The sequence below is a fragment of the Monodon monoceros genome, unplaced genomic scaffold, assembly GCF_005190385.1.
Source record: "Monodon monoceros isolate NGI ecotype Baffin Bay Population unplaced genomic scaffold, NGI_Narwhal_1 Super_Scaffold_14, whole genome shotgun sequence".
Classification (NCBI taxonomy): domain Eukaryota; kingdom Metazoa; phylum Chordata; class Mammalia; order Artiodactyla; family Monodontidae; genus Monodon; species Monodon monoceros.
In genome coordinates this window covers 64778889-64800930 of record NW_021703770.1, presented here as the reverse complement: position 1 = coordinate 64800930, position 22042 = coordinate 64778889, and the positions used below count along the sequence as shown (strand labels likewise).

At 38.7% G+C, this 22042-nt stretch overlaps 2 protein-coding genes across 16 annotated transcripts in view; one reads left to right on the top strand and one right to left on the bottom strand.

Moving 5' to 3' along the window:
- Positions 1-15302, top strand: part of DNAJC5B (DnaJ heat shock protein family (Hsp40) member C5 beta) — an 82245-nt gene extending 66943 nt beyond the window's left edge. The window contains exons 5-6 of one of the 3 annotated variants that reach the window (XM_029222508.1): positions 1538-1709; positions 14969-15302. In XM_029222508.1, coding sequence (XP_029078341.1) covers positions 1538-1709; positions 14969-15063 — 267 coding nt within the window. In that variant the 3' untranslated portion in view covers positions 15064-15302. The remainder of the gene's footprint in view (positions 1-1537; positions 1710-14968) is intronic. The other 2 variants (XM_029222507.1, XM_029222506.1) reach the window with 2 other exon arrangements.
- PDE7A (phosphodiesterase 7A) overlaps positions 1-22042 on the bottom strand; it is a 380288-nt gene that overhangs the window by 341001 nt on the left and 17245 nt on the right. For all 13 annotated transcript variants that reach the window (XR_003793485.1, XR_003793490.1, XR_003793492.1 and 10 more), the window contains one exon: positions 20673-20791. Coding sequence is in view for 2 of the 13 variants with exons in the window: in XM_029222495.1 (XP_029078328.1) it covers positions 20673-20765 (93 nt within the window). In the remaining 11 variants the exon portion in view is untranslated. The remainder of the gene's footprint in view (positions 1-20672; positions 20792-22042) is intronic.

Here is a 22042-nt window from a genome sequence, read left to right as displayed (position 1 = left end):
AGTGAAAGCAAAAAAGGTCAAAAGTAGGTAAAAAAAACGGGGTGCTTGTTGGGGCACTGGCTCAGGAACACTGCACAGGAGGGTCTTAGAGGCAGTTGGTGAGGAGGAAGTGTTTTTATACTTTTCAGAGTAATTTAAGAAATGTATGACTCTGAAGATGTAGAGAATCCATAGCAAAAAGATTATAGGTGTGAGGGTGTATAAAATCACTTTCTATTTCAAATAACATACTTTTAATAAAATCATAAACTTATTTTGCTCAATTAACAAAAATGGGCTTGTTTTCACTTCAAATTGGATTGGGAGAGTTTAGTCTTTTAATCTTTAGCTATGGCAAACTTAGTGAGGAAACCTTTTATATGCTCGTGGGGAAATCCTGGTGCTGTTCACTAGGAGGAACAAATCATTTGTTTATCTACTAATCAATTAATACCTTCATTAATTCAGTAGGCATTTCTTGTCTACCACACTCCAGGTACTAAATCCTTAGGTAGAGGAGGGATTGAAAAACAACTAACATATAGTTTAGCCTTGAAGAAGTTCACAGTCTGAGACAGAATTATAAACTCATCACTGTCTTAAAGTGTCAACAAAACAAGACTATGGTGGACATTTGTATGGCATGCAGTTGGGGCACAAAGGAGGGAGTAGTTGTTCTGGAGGACATGGGGATCAGGAAAGATGTCAGACAGAGGATCTTTGAGATAATCTTAAACACGGAGTGGGTATTTTCTAGATGACTAGGGAATGGGACAGTGGGTGTCTAGGCAGATGGTTCCATAGGGAGAGCAAAGCTCCGCAAGGATGGCAGGAACAGGGCCATGCTGGTGCAGGGAAGGCACTGGAAGAGGCCAGATGACCATTAATAAGGAGCTCCAGCCTTTTCTAAGAGGCAGGAGAGTCGCTGCATGGGTTCAAGAGAACATGTCAGAAAGCTCCAGCAGCGATGTGCAGAGTGGGCTAGAGGCAAGAGGGGAAGCAGGTAGGTCAGTTAGGAGGCTACTGAAGTATCCAGAGCAGAGATAAGGGGATCCATTCTAAAGCCCTACCAGTCAGGAGAGAGGCAATGGGGAGAGGGCAGAGATGGTGAGGAGAGAGACTGCAGGACGTGGTGACTGAGAGGAATGTGGTGGTGTCAGGACTGGCTAACTCTAGCTCTTCTTGGTGAGAATGATTCAGTGCCCTTGGTTAGCCCATGTGACCTGTAGAGGTTATGTTTGTTGGTTTGTTTGCTCTGCTCTTAATAATGATCACCATGGCTTAAGAATAAAGAAGAAAATGTCATACTTCATTATTTGGCTGCAAGTCACTTGTTCCTGGCTTAACTTGTTAGGTGAAACTTTATGAGGAATTTGTTTCCAAGGAAACTAAAAAGATAGTCCTCCATGGAATAAGGATGAGGGTGAATATGTGGTGTCTGGGGTGAACTGTGATGCCTTCAGGTCTCTGGAGGTACATGGGTCCACACTTGATTTCTGGGGTCTCCTACACCCCACGACCCCTCACCCCTGTTTTGCTTTGCCTCTGGTTCCCCTAGACTTTGTTTGTCATCATTGGCCTCTTGACCGGCTGCTATTTCTGCTGTTGTCTGTGCTGCTGTTGCAACTGCTGCTGTGGACGCTGCCGGCCTAAGTCATCGATGCCAGAAGAGGACTTCTATGTGTCCCCAGAGGATCTTGAGGAGCAGATCAAGACTGACATAGAAAAAGGTACAGCAAGATGAGAACAGAGTAGGGGGTGTCTCTTCATAGGCCTGGCCAAGCACCAGGCCCCATGGTGATGGCCATCACTAAACTGAGAGCGATACAACAACCAAATGGGGGGAATGCCGTAGACTTTTACCTTTGGTACCTCTTTTGGAGAGGATGAAAGGACAGTTACCTTTACCAGCCACAGAGAAAAGCAGAACCTAACACTGTCAGAAAGAAGTCATGAAATGTGCTGATCACAAGGCAAAGCTAGCACAATTCACAGTCGCATTACAAAAGAGTGAACTGTGGGTTCAGGGAGGTTTGGGTGGGAGTGCCCAGGGGTAGGAGAACCAAGGTAGAAATTTCTCCCAGGAGAAGCATTTCAGCCTGTTACTTTAGGATCTCTATTCAGATAGAAGGGAATGGACATCAGGAGAAGTCAACAACCCTTGACTTTCCTTCTTTTTGATTACTTGATAATGAGTTTTGGGTAAAACTGGGGGAGGGTAGTCTTTCTTCCCCAGAAATGCAGCTTCCTTCCAAAACCACACATTCAGAGCTAGCCTCAAACCAGCATCAAGGATACTGTCTGATACAAACGGGACTGTTTGCTTTGTTAAACCACCTGCACATGCCTGTCAATGTGTATGCATGGCCGTGATAGATTACTTGATTCTTCAAGTTCACTAGACCCAGCAATGATAACGAAAAAATGTAAAAGAAAGACAACAATCTCACAGAATTCACATCATCAGGAATACTTCATATTCTCTGGAAAATGCCTTTGTTTAAACAAACTGGAGTCAAACCTGCCATCATCCTTTCTGTCTTGCAGCCATAATCCTACTGTCATTTTCTCCTGCAGAATGCATCATTATTCTGGGTAACAGACTTCATCGCTAAGTCACAAAGAAGCCTGGACAGCCAAATAAACAATTCAGACTGACGCGCTGCTGTCAGAACTGCGGAAATTAGGCATGGTGCGCTTCGTGTACCGTACTCTGATTCCTTTGATCACAATGAAGCAGAAATTCCAGGACATCAGACAGAGGAGAGACTGTTTAAAGGCTTCCAGATCCTTTCAAATTCCCTATCCAATGTGATGCTAAGTAATATCCAGTTATTACCCACCCTGAGTCCAGCTTAAGGAAAGGAGTCTTCCGTCATGTGAATTGTACTTCGTCTCAGGCCATTTTAGGATTGGGAGATCAGAGAGGACAGAAGGGATTTTCCTGCAAGCTGTGATTCCTTTCCATGGGGACCACTGGGTGGCCAGTCTGGCAAACAGGGGGTTTGTTCTCACCATTTTGTATTACTGCCCCTGGAGCCAAATTGTAGGCCCACCGTGAAATACAATTACAACTTTCTTTTGCTTCATTTGGGATATAAAATGACAAATCTTCTAACAGGGCATACACACCAAAAACAGCAAGCAAGCTGTATTACTCGTAAATGGGTTAAACAGATACACACGTATAAACTCTTCTTCAGGGAAGAGCCAGTGACTTCGGCATAAGCTGCTGAAGAATGATGAGCCCAGTGCATTAACCTCATCTGCTCTTCTGAGGGAGATAAACTGTTATTAGATCATGTCAGGGGTCGCTGGGCCCATTGTTCATAGGATCTCCCACAATATCCATCAACCCAGTCCAGTCACTGACAGAGGATAGGAAGGGGCAGTTAGATAGGAGAGTACTGTCATCGGCACCCACTGTGTCAAGCTTATCTTAACTTTTCCTTTATAGTGCGGGAACCAAGTCTAGGTGAACTGAACCTAGATACCTCAAATCCAGTGTTCCACACTTTTCTGAAAAGCCTCAAAGTCTTTCCTTTTTAAATTAGGTAAAAGCTCCACCAGGGCATTTCAGCAGACCTTCTTTGCAGAAGATTTCTTTTCTGGAACAGAAATTCATACTCAGTGCCAAATTCCACCCAGATTTCCTTCCTGCAGAGTTGTTGGTGATAAATCTACATGCCGTTCACTGTTCTCAGTTCTGACACCCCAGAGCTACCAATTCCATTGCAGAGGTCAGATTCCAGACTTAGTAAGTCACGAACCCATTTGACTGTGTTACTGTTAGTCTTAAGCAAAAGGAAAAGCTCTATCCTATTCCTAAATATTCAAAAGCTCCTATGCAGAGTTAATGAAGGTTTTCAAGGGCCAGAAACTTACACAATTTGGACAGTCCTTTTAGGGAAAAAGAATATCAAATTACAAATACAAAATTAGATCTGAAAGTGAATACTTATTTATAATGCAAAAAAGAAATTACAAAAAAATTGCAAAGCTTAAAAACTGATAAATGTCTTAAATATCATAAAATTTGAAAAACAGCAACAATTTAATTAACTGCCTGACACACCTTTATAATACTTTCCCCCTATGCTTTCTGGGCGCGTATTCTTTGATTGCCTCTTCACTTAATAATAATTTCATTAATATCATTTCCTTAGGGAGAATAGAAAAATTACTGTCCTTCCTCTAGCATGTTTCTTCAAAACTTGTTTTTTATTATTGGTAGATTAGAAAAGTTTCAGTTTTACAACTCATTATTGATAATGTTGTCTAACTTTTTAGGGATTGTTATCAGATTTAAGAAAACTCCTATCTAGTTTATTTCATATATAAGATGTAAATTTGGAAGAAATTTTTCCACAGACCAATTCTGACTACACATTTCAAACCTTGTTGCCCCTCCATCACCCAATACTTCCAGGATCAGAGCCCACTGGACACATTCATAATGTGTGACACCATGTCTGGCATGGATCTTCATGTCCCCTAAGCAATTAAATTGGGATAGTGAGCTATAGGAGTTATCTCTAAAGCCATTGTTATGCCAGTATGGCTAGCAATAATTATACACAGAGTTGCTGCAAGCCACAGAAACACAGTTTCTGTTCAAGAGTAGTGGTACAGGGTGGGATTTGCTAGTAGAGAGGAGAGATTTGCTTGGGTTATTGTGTCTCTTTCAAGTGTGTGAAAGAGTGTAATCTAACTTCTACCTTTAAGAAATAAAGGAGGGAAGTTCAAAACAGTGGCATCTTCAATATTCCCTGGTAATTTTAGAACTTGTAAACTGATTCCCATCTCTTTCTCAGAATAAAAATATAATCCCAGTGGCATTCTAGGAACACAGGGGAATTTTATTATTCTTATGAATCAGTTAGGAGCAAATAGAAGAGAGACAGTGTCTTGGGGGGTTGTCCATACCCCCTTTTTTGTCTTGGAAAATTTGAAGCTTGAAAGATAAAGGTGACAGATACCAGGTTATTTCCCTTCCTTTCAAATGTTCACAAATTAGAAGTTCCACTTTGTGAAATTTTGAGTGTTATATTTAAAACAAGCTCATTTAGACCTTATACTCCTCCGTTAGATAAAGGCCACAATGCAGTCAGAATTCTACCAGTCAAGAGGGCTTTACAGAACATCTTGAGATAGAACACCATTCCCTGGGACCCTGTGTGTCTGTGTCTGTGTGTGTGTGTGTGTGTGTGTGTGTGTGTGAGAGAGAGAGAGAGAGAGAGAGAGAGAGGAAGAAAGAGAGGAAGGAAGGAAGGAGGGAGGGAGGGAGGGAGGGAGGGAAGGAAGGAAGGAAGGAAGGAAGGAAGGAAGGAAGGAAGGAAGGAAGGAAGGAAGGAAAAGAAAGAGAAAAATGAAGAAAAAAGAAAATGAAGGAAGAAGGTATAGAAATGAGCATAAATGGAAACCTGTTATCTCTAAATACCCTGGCAAAGCAAACCAAATATACAAGAGATAAGCTCAATTTTTTTCCAAGCTGCAAGCAGTGGACTGAAAACTCCGTTAAACTCAAAAATTTTCTTGCAGAGTCATGATTTCCCCACTTTTTTGAAGGAGAGGAAATAGAGTGTTTAAGGGAGAAGATTTTCTAGTGGGTTGACCTTGGATCTAAAACTGAGATTCAGGGCACAGGAAAATCTGTTGACTGCTTAACTGTTCTTGCTACTCACCTGGATGGAACCCAAATAAATTCACAGCCACTGAGCTGAAGAGGCCATATGGCTTCTAATTAGACTAGCTCCCAGCCAAGATATTGAGACATTTATTACATTTGCTGTTCAGCATTCATCACACTTTATTGCCCAGGAAAAGGGCACCAAGGAAGATTAAATTCATCCTTCCTCTTTTCACCAATCCCACTCAATCTCCTTCCTATCCCCTTCCCCCCAGTCAAAAGGAACTGATTTCTAAAAATAATTCATGGAAAATAATTCTTGCAACTAGTCCAAAGCCCTTTGCTGCTTCTTTATATGAAAATAACAAGTAAGCACCATCAAGGCCCTGGGCCGGGACAGCAGGACAAGTGAGTCAGCTCAGAATGCTACCCCAGAAGCTGCTCAAAGTGGACCCAAGTGGACCCAAGGTTTCTTCAGATTTTGCCTGCTAAGGTTCAGTGAGCAAATTTACTAGACAGTCTTTTCACAGAAAACATTTATTGAGCACTTAATATTTGCCTGACACTACGCTAGGGGCTAGAGAAAAGAAAGATGTGGTCCCTGCTGTCTTGGACCTTACAGTATCGCAGAGGAGATGGGAAGACAAGTACTCAACAAATAGTCACACAATGAGCTAGCTAACTTACAGGTATGATAAGTCTGCCAAAGGAGAAGCACAGGGGCTGTGACAGTGAAGACTAGGCGGGCCTGACCCGGATGCAAGTGAGGACAGCTTCCCAGAGGAGGTGACATTTAAAGCTGAAAACGTAAAGAATGAGGAGTTAGGGGTGGGAGATTACGGGGAAGGAGAACCGTAGAAGGGAGGAATCTTGACACCAGCACAGCATCTGGCACAGCACCTCCCAGCATCCTGTGGATAATGGTGAATGGAGCTCTAGATGCCAGGCAAGGCAGGGATACTCACATTAGGCTGTTCTAGTGAACAGTCTGATCAAGGAACTGAATGAAGAGGAAGTTATGCAGAAAGCATATTTGCAAATAACCCCAAACTGTGATATACCCAGTCAAGGGCTCAGACCATCAAAGTGAAATGTGATAGATGGAAAGCAGCTGGAATCCTGGACAGTTGGCTAGATAAGAGCAAGAGCAGTAGGATTTTAACTAGGATGAGGGGAAAGGGAGTTGAGAGAAACCCAGGAGGTTCTGAGGAAGAAAACGCAAAAAGGTAGAGGTGAAATATTATTCAGCCATAAAAAGGAATGAAGTACTGATACATACGACAGGGTGGATGAACCTGGAAACATTATGCTAAGTGAAAGAAGCCATACACAAAAGGACAAACACTGTATGATTCCATTTACATGAAATATCTAGATTAGGTACATTCATAGAGGCAGAAAGCATACTGGTGGTTGCCCGGGCCTGGGGGGAAAAGAGGAACAGGGAACAACTGCCTAATGGGTCTCCTTTTGGAGAAATGTTCTGCAGCTAGATAGAGGCAGTGAATCATATATTTAGTTAGTACACTGTGAATGTACTAAATTGTTCACTTTATTTATTTATTTAAATTTAATTTTATTTATTTTTGGCTGTGTTGGGTCTTCGTTGCTGCACGCGGGCTTTCTCTAGTATGGCGAGTGGGGGCTACTCTTTGTTGTGGTGTGTGGGCTTCTTATTGTGGTGGCTTCTCTTGTTGCGGAGCACAGCTTCAGTAGCTGTGGCACGTGGGCTCGGTAGTTGTGGTGCGCAGGCTCAGTAGTGGTGGCACGCGGGCTTAGTTGCTCCGCGCGGGCTTAGTTGCTCCGTGGCATGTGGGATCTTCCCGGACCAGGGCTCGAACCCGTGTCGCCTGCATTGGCAGGGGGATTCTTAACCACTGCACCACCAGGGAAGTCCCAAATTTTTCACTTTAAATGGTTACTTTTATGTTATGTGAATCTCACTTAAATTAAAAAATATCTGTAGTAGAGGAGAGAAGGGATTTGACTACAGAAAGAAACTAAACACCCTTTCTTCAGAGAAGGAGAAGGTTCTTTGTTTCCTGAAAATTCACCCATGGCAGGGAGTAGAGGATACCACAAAGCATCAGTATTCACAAAGTGTGGGGAAATGGGAAAGTTGATTATCAGTCTTTTATGCAGCTACCTTGAGAGCAGTACACTATTAGTAGCTAAGACAGAAAAGGGCTTTGAAGTCAGTCCCATTTCAAGCCCCGACTCTATTAGTTACCAGTAGAGATTTTGGGGGTAATTCACTTAACTACTTTATCCCTTAGTGTTTTCACTTATCAGGAACATACAAATGAACATTATGTGCCATTACCTTTAGGTTCTTTGCTTGCTGTTCCCTATTTAGAGGTAACTGTTACCGTAAATCATCTGTAATCATTTTCCTTTTTTAAATTTCTGTTTTATTGAGATATTTAATTGACATACAGCACTGTATAAGTCTGAAGTGTGCAGCATAATGACTTGCCTTACATATACTGTGAAATGATCACCACAGTAAGTTTAATTAATATCTATCATCTCATATAGACCACAGAAAAAGAAAAAAATGTTCTTTTGCTCGTGATGAGAAGTTTTAGGTTCTACTCTGTTAGCAACTTTCAAATATGCCACAGAGCAGTGTTAACTGTAGTCATCATATTGTATATTACAACCCCAGTATTTATTTGTCTTAGAACTGGAAGTTTGTACCTTTTAACCACATTTATGCAATTCCGTGTCTCCTCACTCTCTGCCTCTGGTAACCACAAATCTGATCTCTTTTTCTATGAGTTTGGGTTGTGTTTGTTTTTTTAGATTCATGTATAAGCGAGATCATACAGTATTTGTCTTTCTCTATTTGACTTACTTCATTTAGCATAATGCACTCAAAATCCACCCATGTTGTCACAAATAGCAGAATTTCCCTCTTTTTTTTATGGCTGAAAACTAGTCCATCGTATATATACACCACATTTTCTTTATCCACTCATCCATCAATGAACACTTAGGTTGTTTCCACCCACTTCTTGGCTATCATAATGTAATCATTTTCTTACTATTCTTTTTAGTATTACAACTATATATATTTATGTTCCTAATCAAGTTTATTGCTTGGTTTTACATTTCTGAACTTTAAATCAATGAACTCATACTCAACAATTATCCTTCAACTTCTTTTTTTTTCACTCAACATCATATTTCTGAACATCATTCGTACTGTGATTGTCTTTCATTCATTTTCACTGTTGTATAATATTCTTCTATGAGAATATCCCAGAAAATTTATTTATCCATTCTACTGCTAGTGGGTATTTGGGTATCCAAATCCACTTTTTTGCCATTACAAACAGGGCTATTACAAATATTCTTGTTATGAATGTCTCCTGGTTCACGAGTGCTAGAGTTTTCTAGGTATTGGGTTGGCCAAAAAGTTTGTTCGGCTTTAAGTAAAAATAAAAGACACATTTTTCATTTTCACCAAGAACTTTATTGAACAATGTATTCATTAACTGAATGAACTTTTTGACCAACCCAATATATACACAGGAGTGGAATACCTTAGTCAAAAGGTGTGCATATCTACAAGTTATTAGATAACACCAAGTTGTTCTACAAAGTTGCTGCACTGATTTCCATTAGCTACTGAGAGTTCCTACTGCTTCACATCCTTGCCCTCACTAGACTATAAATGTGTGCCAGTCTGGTGGATGGGAAATGGTATACCTTTGTGATTTTAATTTTTTTCTCCTTGAAGCCTTTCAGAATCTTACTGGTTGTTTGGGTTTCTCTTTCTTTGAAATGCCTATTCAAGTCTTTTGCAGGTTTTTATTATATCATTTGCTTTTTTCTTACTGACTCTTTTTTGGGGCGTGGGTATTGACTCTGTTGATCATGTTTGTTTAAAATGTATTTTCCCAATTTGTGGCCTGGTGTTTCACTCTTTACGGTGTCTTTTGATAAGCCAAAGTTCTTGATTTTAATGTAGTCAAAATGTCAATATTTGCCTTTATGCTTAGTGATTTCTGTGTTTTGATTAAGAAATCTTTCCCTATCCCAAGGATGTAAAGGTATTCTCCTATATGGTCTTCCCTATCCCAAGGATATAAAGGTGTTCTCCTATATGGTCTTTTCAAAGTTTTATAGTTTTGCTACTCATGTTTACGTGTTTAATAACCAGGAATTGATTTCTGCAAGTGGTATGATGTAGGGTTCCAACTTCATTTTTTTCCATATAGAAAACAAATTGTCCCAGCACACTGATTTCTAGTCTTGGTTTTGACATACATTGTTTTAATAGATATATGGAACAGTTTCTGGGCTTTCTGTTCTGGTCCGTTGGTCATTTTGTCTATCTATATGCAACACCAGGCCCATTTATAATAATTCATAACACTGTTCAGGCAACTCTTCCTAATTTGTTCTTCAGGACACTCTCACATATCCTTGGCCTTTTGCTTTTCTATATAAATTTTAGAATAAGCTTTGTTAAGTCCTGTACCAAAATTTCTTTAAGCAAAATATTTGGGATCTTGATTAGAATTGCAGTGACTGTAGATAAATTAGGAAGAATTGACATCTTTAAAGAATGTGAGTCCTCTAATATGTGACATGGTATACCTCTCCATTTATTTAGGTTTTCTTCGTTGCCTTTCAATAAAGATATCTCTTTTATATCTTTGGTTGCATTTATTCATAATGCTTTATCCACTTTCATACAATTATAAATAAATTATCATAGATTAGTTGTTGACTTGTTTCTTAGTATATAGGAATGTACTTTTTTTTAAACATTGATTTCGAATCCAAGAAACTAGCTAAACTCTCTATTTCTAATTATTTATCTGTAAATTCTTTAGGTTTTCTACATACCTATCTATAACATTTGTGAATAGTGATAGTTTTGATTCTTCCTTCCCTTCCCTTATCATTTTTTTAGCCTTTTCCTTGCCTTTCTGTGTTTGTTGAGACTGCCAGTAAAATGTTGAAGAGAAGATGCTTTCAAGATTGCATAATGATCGTGAAGTTTGCTGTAGGCTTTTGATCAGGTTAAGAAAGTTGTCTTCTATTACAATTTTGTTAGAATACTTTTTTCTTCACCAGTTGAGATGGTAATGATTTTTCTCCTTTAAATTGTTCACGTGAAGAACTATATGAATTGTTTCCCAACGTTAAAACAATCTTGAATTCCTGAGATAAACCCAAAGCAGTCATAATGCATTAAATATTTTATTTTTTTATGAAATGTGTTTGCTAATATTTTGTTTTAGATGTTTGCATCTATGTTAATGGGTGAGACTGGCCTATCATTTTCCCATCTCAAACTTTCCTTATGGGTTCTATACCAAGATTATGCCTCATAAAATAAATTAGCAGTGTTCCTCTTTAACTCTTGAAAAGTTTGTGTATTACTGGATTTATTTCTTTCTACAGGACTGTGTAGACCTTTCTGGGCTAATGTGTTTTTATACAAATTTTAAATTATGGATTCAATATATTTTATAGGCCATTTAGGTTTCCCTTCTTCTTTATTAAAACAATTGGTTCTTCAAAATTTCCTCTTGTTACCTTTTACACATCTATAGTATCTGCATTTTTGTCCCATTTTTCATTCCTTATATTGGTTATTTCTGCTTTCCTTTTTTAGCCATTCTCACCAGATATTTGAAAATTTTATTCTTCTCAAATAAATGTTGTCAGTTTTATTGATTCTCCTGTATATTCTCTCTACTTAATTTCTACTTTTTATTATTTCCCTTAATTTATTGTTAATTTTCTAACTTAATTTTTATACTTAATTTTCAGTCCATCTTCTTTTCTGATATTAAGCTATTAAGGCTATAAATTTTTCTGTAAGTACCAGTTTGGCTTTACATACACACACGTACATATATGTTCTTATAATCTAAGTTTGAAACATTTTCTTATTTCCATTATGATTTTTTTCTTTAATCTATAAGTTAGGTCTATATGTGTCTTAATTTGTAAACCTGTGGGGTCTTTTCTTGTTCTTTATTATTGTTTGTGTCTAACTGAACTGCAGTATTATCAGAAAATGTGGACAGCATGAAACAATATTTTGAAATGTCTTGAGGCTTGCTTATAGCCTAGAACTTAATTGATTTTACATATGTTCCACATTGCTTCAAAACAGTACATTTTGCATTTGTTAGGTTCACTGTTCCATGTATGACTATTCAATAAAGCTAATTTGTTGTATGTATTAGTTTGCTAGGGCTGCTGTAACAAAGTACCACAGACTGGGTGATTTGAAAAACAAATTTATTCTCTGGCAGTTCTGGATGTTAGAAACCTAAGATCAAGGTGTCACAGGACTGGTTTCCTTAAGGCCGCTCTTCTTGGCATGTAGATGGTCATTTTCATCTTGTGTCTTCACAAGGCCTTCCCTCTATGTATGACTGTGTCCTAAGTACACAAGTCATACTGGACTAAGGCCCACTCTGAGGACCTCATTTTAACATAATTACCTCTTTAAAGACCCCCTCTCCAAATATGGTCACATTCTGACAGATTGGGGATTAGAACTTCAACATATGAATGGGGTGGGGGGCAGGGACACGATTCAGTTCACAACATTACACTTTTCAAATCCTTTATAACCTTAAAGATTTTTTTGCTTGCTTTATCCGTCAGTCACTGAGAGAAGCATTCAATTCTTCCACTGTGCTGATGGATTTTTCTATTTCTCTATAAAGTTCTGTCAATTTTTGCTTCCTATATTTTGAAGCTGTTATTAGCATATATAAGTTTAGAATTTTTATGGCTACTTGGTTAATTGAATATTTTATTATTATGTAGTTACCCTCTAGCTCTAGCAATGCTTTTTGTCTCATACTTTGTTTTTAAAATACAGTTATATTAGCTTTCTTTTCCTTAGTGTTTGTGTAGTAAATATGTTTCCATCCTTTTATTCTCTATGTTTTTTTGTCCTTATGTTTTTTGATGTGTCCTTTGTAAACAGCATATTGCTGGGGGGATTTATTCAGTCTGGCCATGTTTTTTCTTTTAAATAGAGTCCGTTTGTATTTTTTATAACTAATGATATATGTTTTTTTTCTATGAACTTACTCTTTGTGCACAGCCTTTAAGAAAACAGATTCTGAGAAATACTGCCCAGGTTTTAATACTAGCTCTATTCCTTACTACCTGTGTAATGCAGGCTAGTTACTTAAAACATTCTGTCCCTCAGCTTATCTGTAAAATAGCTATCATAATTACCCTACCTTGTAGTGCTATTATTGAGTTAAGATACATAAAGCACTGAGAACAGTGCTAGACACATAAAAAGTACTATATACATGCTTTCTGTTAATATTTTATTATTATAATTATCACTTTAAGTTGGCATATTTTTTCTGTTTCTATTTTCTTTCCTTTTTTTCCTTCTTCTGTACTGATAGAATTTTTTTTTCACATTCCATTTCTTTCTCTCCTCCAGTTTGGAAATTACATTCTCTGTTCTATTTTTTTAGGGCTGCCTTAAAAAGTTATCAAGCATACTTAAGTTACCAAAGTTGAAAGTTAATTCTTATCTTTACCCTCTCCTGAACAATACAAGAACTTTATAACTCTTTAATTCTGATCATCTCCTTTCTGATTTACATACCATTGTCATAATTTTATCTCAATTTTAAATCTCATAAATTATTATTGCTTTATATAATAAATAATTGTTTAGTTTTACTTATATATCTACTAATCATTTCTATATACAGCACAAATTTTTCCATGTGATAACACTTCTTTCTGTCTGAATTATAACTTTTAAATTAGGTCTGCTGGTGGCACAACTTCGTTTTTATTGTCTGAAAATACCTGTAAATCATGCTTAAAAAAATAAATGTAGCAATAAGAGGGTTTTTCAACAAATTTAGGTTGATATCTTCTTATAGTATATTGTAAACATAATTTCATAGTTTTCTGGCTTCCATATCTGCTATTGGAAAGTGAGATTGCTTTAAGAACCGTTATCCTTAGTGTTCTTCAATATCACTAAGATGTTTAAATATGAATTTCTCTTTAATTTACCCTAGTTGGTTCTTCAATCTGTGGATTGGTGTCTTTTATCAATTCCAGGAAATTCTCAGCCATTAAATCATCAAATATTACCTCTACTCTTCTTTTCTTTTCATTTCTTTACGAAAGTCTTATTAAATATAAGTCAGAATATCACTCTATTCTTCATGTCCTTTAGCCTCTTTCCTATTTTATATCTTTGTTTCCCTGTGTCACATTCTGATTAATCTCTTCAAATATGTCTTCTATTCCATTAATTCTCTCTTTAGCTGTTAAACCCCATTCATCAAGTTTTAAAAATTTCAGATGTGTTAATGTCTAAAAGAGATTTTTTATTATTATTAATTTCAAAATCCATTTGATCACTTGAAAAACAAATCTAATTCTTTCTTATTCTGTGTCTGGTAAGTGCAGGATTTGAAGTCTTTCTGGGTCTGACTGGCTTTCTGTTGTTTCTACTGGCTCTCACTCAGTGTGCATTGTTCCTATGTGTAATGTTCCCCCTCCCCCCACCTCTCTCCCTCTCTCTCTATTTCTCCCTATCTCTCCCATCTCTCTGTTTTTTACTATGAGTTTATGTTTCTTGCCATTTGTGGGGGATTCTTTGAGGGCTGGGTTGAAGGTTGGGGCCATTCACTTCTGCTCTGTGCTTTTGCACTGGACCATTTTAAACTAAATTATTAGCCTGAGGTTTCTTAGAACACACAGGTATTGTAAATTTGACCTGCCACATTGTGTGCTCATTAGCTTGCTAACAGACATTTTTAAGGGAGCTCTTCACTTCCTCATCAAAACTCAAGACTAGCAAATTTCCTTGCAGATTTAAGGCTATGGTGATTTAGATAGCACATAACCATTTGGGGTACTAGCTTTATGTGGAGAGCTTCCTATTAGACTCTTCACCCAAGCAAACTCTGGGTCTTGGCCTCTCTCCCAACCAGAGCCATGTATGCAATTGTCCACTGCACGATTCTAGAGGTATCTTTCATATAGATACACACTGCAGTCTATATGACATGGGTGGCAGCCCTGTCCTCATCCCCACAAAATGGTGAAAACTAAAGCTCAAGTTTATCAGCTTTAGAAACTGCCTCAAAGTGAAACCTGGGCTTAGTGCTTTGGTTTTATAATTCTGTAACTAATAGAACTTAAATAAAGAATAAAGACAGTGAGTGTATCCTCCCTTTTGAAGTCCTTTAAAGGGTAGGATCCTTAGTATCTTAGGAATTGAAATGATTTGCTAATCATCATTTCAACAAAAATATCTACCACTTGCCCCATTAAATGAAATGTAACATAAGAGGGTGTTTACTGGTTTTCTTTGTTTATTTTTAGATATGGACTTTCCAGTCGTCCTCCAGCCTACAAACGCAAATGAGAAAACACAGCTGATCAGAGAAGGACCTCGAAGTTATTGTACAGACTCTTAATATTGAGCCCATTGAGGGTCCACAGTACCTCCTCTTGGTTCAGTCATGTCTCCAGGTGGTCTTGATGGGGGATGGTAGGGGACATGAAATGCTGTGAACTTTTCCACATTTGTATTTTACTTTTAGGTTAAGGAAAGATGATTGCTACATAATTTTCTCAGTATGCAGATTCACTCTTTGAGTAGAACTCCTAATGGAAACACACATTCCATCTGAATGAATAAAGGCCTGAAGAGTTGTTTTATGCTCCTTGTATGAGGTAAGACAGTGGCACTGGACAGGCTTATGAGCCTGCCCTTTATGTGAGCCAGACCTCGTTCCTTATAGACTAAAGTAGTATTTCAAAACCGAAGCCACTTTTCATCTATTTAACTAAATGTAGTATTCATATCTGCCTTTAAATATCAAGAGCAAAACATACATGAGAATTTAGGAGGAACATTTTGTGTGTGTGGAGATTTTTCCTGTCATATTCAATATGGCTACAGAAATATTTCAAAGGCAAGAAGAAATGATTAGGTAAAGACAAATTGTATTATTTTAAAGTATATTTTTGAAAGATTACAAATTTTCACTTACTGAAAACTGACAAAACCATGAAGGAAGAAGTTTTGTGTGTACTTGTAGATTGGCATAAAAACAAACAAACAAAAAAACTTCAGCCTGGTTAAATGTTATAAATGATCCAGAAAGTCATTCTGGGCCCAAACCAGCCCCAAACAATGTGTTTAACAATTTTAATTTAAAATAATTTTTGTCCAACAGGCTTAGATTAGCCAGACTAAGAAAAAGAAACACATGAGGTAAAGGACAGAATTCTAAATTCTACAGCCTAAATTTAAATTTAATGGCATATCACTCACCCCATCTTCAGTGGGATTAATAACACTGACCAGAAAATGCTCTGCTCTGTGCACGTTGAACATGTATGCTCAGAGGTCATCTCTGCATTTACTTGCTTGATCCTTATATTCATCATGTGGAAGAAACCATATGCTATTTCTAAAATAGTAAGCAGCAAGTGTTTGTTTTTTTCCGGGTCTTCCTTAGTTCTTTATGTAATATTGCATTTTTCAAGATCTTGTTATGTTTTTATGTAACACTGCATGAAATGCTGTTTCCTTTTTTTCTTTGTTTCTTATTCTGCCTCACCACCAAATTACCGTTAATTAAAGTTAAATATACATTGTAAGTGGGAATTGGTGTTATAGCTGATAGTTCTGACATAACTAAAACTCTGCTCTAACTCTTGAGTTACTGGAATTTTTTTTTTAAATCGACATAATTAAGTAGAAAGAGCCCTGGTTTGAACATTAAGAACCTGGTTCTAATCTAAGTGCTCACAAACTAGCCCTGTGACCAAGTGAGATGAGAATAATATGGCTAATCTCTCTGACTCTGTTTTCATATCTTCTCTGTTTATATTTCTAATTGCTGCCAAGATCAGGTGAAATAGTTGAAGTGAAAGAACTCTGAAAAGTCAAGTATTTAACAAGTATAAGATGGTTTCACATGACTTTGTGTATGTTGATACACATAGACAAATGTAATGTGACTCCTTATGTATATAAACTCTCTCATCCAACAAGACCCATGAAAATACCCAATACTAACAGTGCCAGTGACCAGTAAGTGCTCAGAACTCTACTCAACAATTGAGTGCTACTTTCCATTTGAAGGGAACAATGAGATAAACAGCCCCATCTGGGGATAATTTGAGCCACTACATTTCCTTCCTGAGGCCTCTAACCAAAACATCAGTCCTGTTTTTGAACAGGAACTTACAAGTCATAAAGCTCATCTTCTTTCTCTCCCAGACCTCTTTTTTCTTTCTTACACGGAATTTTTTACTTCCACTCCCAGCTTTCCCAGAGAGATGGTACAAGAGTGGTCGCGATGAGAATAGGGCAGGAATTAGAATCAGAATCAGATGGTGGAATTCCTGGAGGCATTCTGGCCAATGTTTCCCACATAGGGCTAGTTTCTAGTTACCACGGTTGTGGCAAATGCATGCACATGGATGTCTCTGAGTGAGGGAATGAATTCTACAGAATGCCCCTTAGCTACATAGAAACAAGGATCAACTCTCCATCTGAGGGGCCACGTAAGCATCTTGTGGAGTTACCATCTGGGATCACCTGCTATTATTCTGAGTCCACAAGCATCTTAGCAAAGAAGCATCGAGGAAAGAAAGGACATGCTGACCGTGATCCTCAGCAATGGCTGCATGGCTCCGGTTCATGCAGGGTTAAATAAACTGCCACTTCAGTGGCTCACTACCTAATGCTGGTCTCCAGGCTATCAGAGAAGGGGATTTCATATAAGGTTTCACAGGTCAACCATTTATTTATCGTTTTGCTGTCTTACATCAGAACATAAAAATATATATGCATTTTTATTTACCAAAATACACACATTTTATCTCTTTGAGCATAAGTGACATTCTATTTCTACATTTCAAATGGTATGTAGACTAAAACACATTTGACATGGCCTGGTCTGGAAACACACTTACTGGCAATGCACTGGCTGATCTTCTGACCTATAGAAAGGGTTCCAATTAAGGCTACCTGATCTTTGTGACAGGCACAATAATGGTCCCCCAAGATGTGCACATCCTAATTCTCAGGCCTTTCATGGCAAAACAGATTTTATGGATGTGATTATTAACGACCTTAAGATAGGGAGATTATCCTGGATTATCCAAGTGGGCCCTATCTAATCACTCTGGTCCTTACAAATGGAGAGCCTTTCCTGACTATGGAGAGAGAGATGTGAAGACAGAAGAATGGTAAGAGAGATACAATTGACAATCAGAGAATGACTAGAGATATGCTTTACAGATGGAAGAGGAAAAGGGCCATAAGCCAAGGTGTGCAGGCAGCCTCTGACAGCTGGAAAACTCAAGGAAATGGATTCTCCTCTAGAGCCTCCAGAAGGAAACACAGCCTAGCAAAACATTGATTTCAGCCCACTGACACCCATGTCAAACTTCTGACCTCCAGAGCTGTACGAGTTCAACACTAAACCAGTGCTCCTCACTTGTTTCTTCCTTGTCCTTTTGACTCCTTATTCTATATTCCTCTTTTGTTTCACTCCCTCATCCTGTCTCTTTAATTTTACTTTCTGCTTTGTCCCTTCCCTTCCGTTTCTCAACACTCCCGTCTCCTTCCCTGTCCTCCTCTCCCACTTCCACCTTTCTTACATTTGACTTTCATTTCCCTGTTTTAGTCTCCTAATCTCTCTGCTCACCATTGTCAACCCTCTGCTTTCACATTTACTGAAATTTTTAGATAAACTGAACTTGTGGCAATCTACCCCAACTGGTGTAGGGCGCAGAAGGGAGAGACAGGAAATAGCCTGGGTAACAGGATATTAGTAAAGGAATGTCTTCCCTCCTCCAACTTCAAGCACGAATAATCATAACGCTAATAGGTAAAGGGGCAGCAAAAGTATTTTTCATTCAGTTCTCTGAGTATATTGACAAATAATTTTAGAGACCAAATTATTTGAATGAATGGCAAGGTAATTTATTAGACATTAATTTTGGTTTGTCCTTAGTACTGTAGGAATCTCACTCGAAGGAATGAGTGCTCTCCTGATTTTTTTTTTTTTTTTTTTTTTTGAGGTACACAGGCCTCTCACTGTTGTGGCCTCTCCCACTGCGGAGCACAGGCTCCGGACGCGCAGGCTCAGCGGCCATGGCTCACGGGCCCAGCCGCTCCGCGGCATGTGGGATCTTCCCGGACCGGGGCACGAACCCGTGTCCCCTGCATTGGCAGGCGGACTTCCAACCACCGCGCCACCAGGGAAGCCCTCCTGATTTATCTTTAAAAGGTCACTCCCTTGCTGCCCTAGCCTCACAGGTTAAAAACAAAGGTAGTCAGACACATGGAAAACAACCACCTATGTATGCTTTTGTTTGGGCTGTTGGAAAGGTGCGTGCTGGGAACTCCCTGGTGGTCCAGTGGTTAGGACTCCACGCTCTTATGCCCAGGCTCAATCCCTGGTCGAGGAACTAAGACCCCACAAGCCATGAGGCACGGCCAGAAAAAAAAGAAAGAAAAAAAAGATGTGTGCTGAAATTTTAGGAAGAGAAGTACCCCCATCATGAGGGGCCTCTAGACTAAAAACAGGTTGGAGAGTTTTGGGGAGCAGTTCCCAGAGTAGCCCAGACTTGTGTCCCCACAGAGGAGAGGCTCTGGTGAGATAGCACTTGGATGCCTCGGTGACAAAATTAAGTCAGGACTTTGTAGACATTAAGATTCTTGGGCCCACATCTGGCCCCTCAAAGTAACCACACAGGGTTGGACACTAAGACCTCAGGAGCAACCAGGGGACAAAGACATAAACCCTTGCAGACCCCTTATAATCTGAAGAAGGGGAAGGACTCTCAACACCCGGCTGAAGTGAAATTTCTTGCTATCCTGTTAAACTGCAGCTCTAAGCCAAAGTTTAATTTAGAACACACCATCAAGAGACTTCCCCCAGATCTTTTCCCAAATGTCATTCTTTGCAGGCTTTCTAGACCACCCTGCCTAGGACTGTTAACACCCTCCACCTCACGCTTCCTATTTTCCTTCCCTGCTTTTTCTCCTTAGTACCTTTTTATCTTTCTCCCACACCACAAGGCCTAAGATTTTTGTCTGTTTTGTGCCCTGAATTCCCATTGCTTAAAAGAGTGCCTGACACATGGTAGACAGTTGGGGCATATTTGTTAAATGAGTAAATTTTTAACCTGTGTCATAGAATAAAGAAATTCCTACCTGCTAGAAATGCAGAAGCTGCTAGAAACCTTAGTTTTTAGGGAGGCTTAGCATATTAATAGCAAAATTAATTAATTTAATTAATAGAAAAATTAATACATTAGCTTGGCACCCAATCAAACCTCTGGCTCTATTTCAGAGTTATCTTTTTTTAAATTTCATCAGCCAGCCATCCCTTACTCCTCACTGATAAGAAGGCGAATGTCCATTTCCAGGCAACAGTCCTTCTCCAAGCAGAGAAAGACCTTTATTCAAGAAACACAAGTCCTCCTCTCCAAAACCCCCCTTCTTCCAGCCTGCAGCACTCCTAAGCACCTAAGTAACAGTCATCTTCATATTATTCCTGAGCAGTTCTAGACCACAAAGGCCAGAAATTTAGATTCAGTCACGCATAACCAGTTTCTGTAAAACAAAGTCATTTCCAAATTGTAGGTGGCTCAAGTTAGCAGTGATTTCCGGAACTACATCTTAGAGTCAGCATTTACATCTGTGCTTTGCACAGTGCTAAAAATGAAGAGACTAATAAATACCTGTTGATTAATTCTCACAACATATACCATTTCTGAGAAAAATCTTGCTCCAAAAGGGGACTTAAACATGCTCAGTGCCAAAATGTGATACAATTTTCTGGAATTTTCATGCTATTCCAGGGCTGTCCCCAAGAAGCAAAACTAAATTCCCAGAATCATATCAGCAGCTACAGGACAGCGGTTAACACATTCTGCTCACAGCTGGGCTGCCAACGGAGCTTTCTCATAGCTGAAAATCTGATTATCAGCTTCTCCAACGCCTGAGAACCCCCAGGCACATCCCTGTTCCCAGAGCCAGGAAGAAGCATCTTACCTGGGAGGGTTTTTTCTTCTTACTTCTGAGTAATCTGCTCTGGTACCCAAATATCTCCACTCCTGAGATGTCCAGATTCATCTCCAGATTCATCTCCTTTCATCTACGACACGCTTTTTCTGGTGAAGAATAATTGGGGGAAATTTTTTAGTACAGATATTCACTTTGGGAATGAAATTCCAAAATTTTCTCTAATTTTTTTAGAATGATCTATTTGGGCATGTATACACACTATTTACTAAACTGATATTTTCAGAATTATTATAATTGCAAAAAGCAGTATTTTAAAGCCAACCTAGATTAGCTTTATAAAAGTAAAAAATGAAAGCCACCAAGCAATGAAAAGTATTGCCTATATACTGATTAACTTATTAGCATAACAATTTTCTATAAAATGCCTTCATTTCAGAAGTTTATTGTATTTAGCATGGAATTTATTTTTTTAACTCAAAAAATAGCATACTAGGAAATTTAATTTTCAGCTACCAAAACCTGAAAGATACATGTTATTCTGAATACGAGGGTAAAGTTTTAATAGATTTTAAAATGATTCACTTCCCTGCTTATCTCCTGCTTTTCTTAGTTCTCTCTCTTACCTCTTCTCAGCACATCCCATCCCCCAAGCTAAAGGATTTGAAAGGAGGTGGAAAGTGTTGGGTTTTAGGATCACAGGTGCATTTGTATTTGAAAAAACATGATTCATTTTTTTCATAAATTAAAAATCTGTTGCACGAACAATAATTACCAACAGTCCCCGTGCTCAGGACCTGACACTGTCCTAAGAGCTTTATATTAGCTTCATATATTTAATATTTACATATTCACTTAATGCTCACAACAACCTGTGGGACAAGTACTATCAGCATTATTATTCCCCAGTTTTCAGACAGTCTAAAACAGAAAGGTGAAGTAACTTGGCCATGATCACCCAGTTAGTGAGGGGTAGAGCAGGCTGGTCCTCAAGTCCACGATATTAACAGCTGCACTATATTGCCTCTCCACAATGATCTTACATTTCCAACTACATTTGTCCTTCTTGAAAACGAACCTTCTACGCCTCCCTGCCCAGATCTTTCCCAGGGTTCTGTTATTTTCAAAAGAACTGTCACTCCTGTCACTCCTTTTATAATCTACCTTTCTCTTCAACTGCCCTTTGCCACTCAAGAAGATCCCTCTAGGGAATGGCCCTTACTTAATTCCCAGTGACTTCCTCAAGTAAATCCTGGAAGACTCAAAATCCTCAAATTCCTCAAGAGCAAATTCCTGAAGGCTTCCTCTGTGCCCTCCTCCTTCCCCTGCTACCTGCAGCACCTGCTTCCTTGGGAAGCCCGTGTGCCTTTCGTAGGGCTACCTGCCACTTCTCTTGCCTG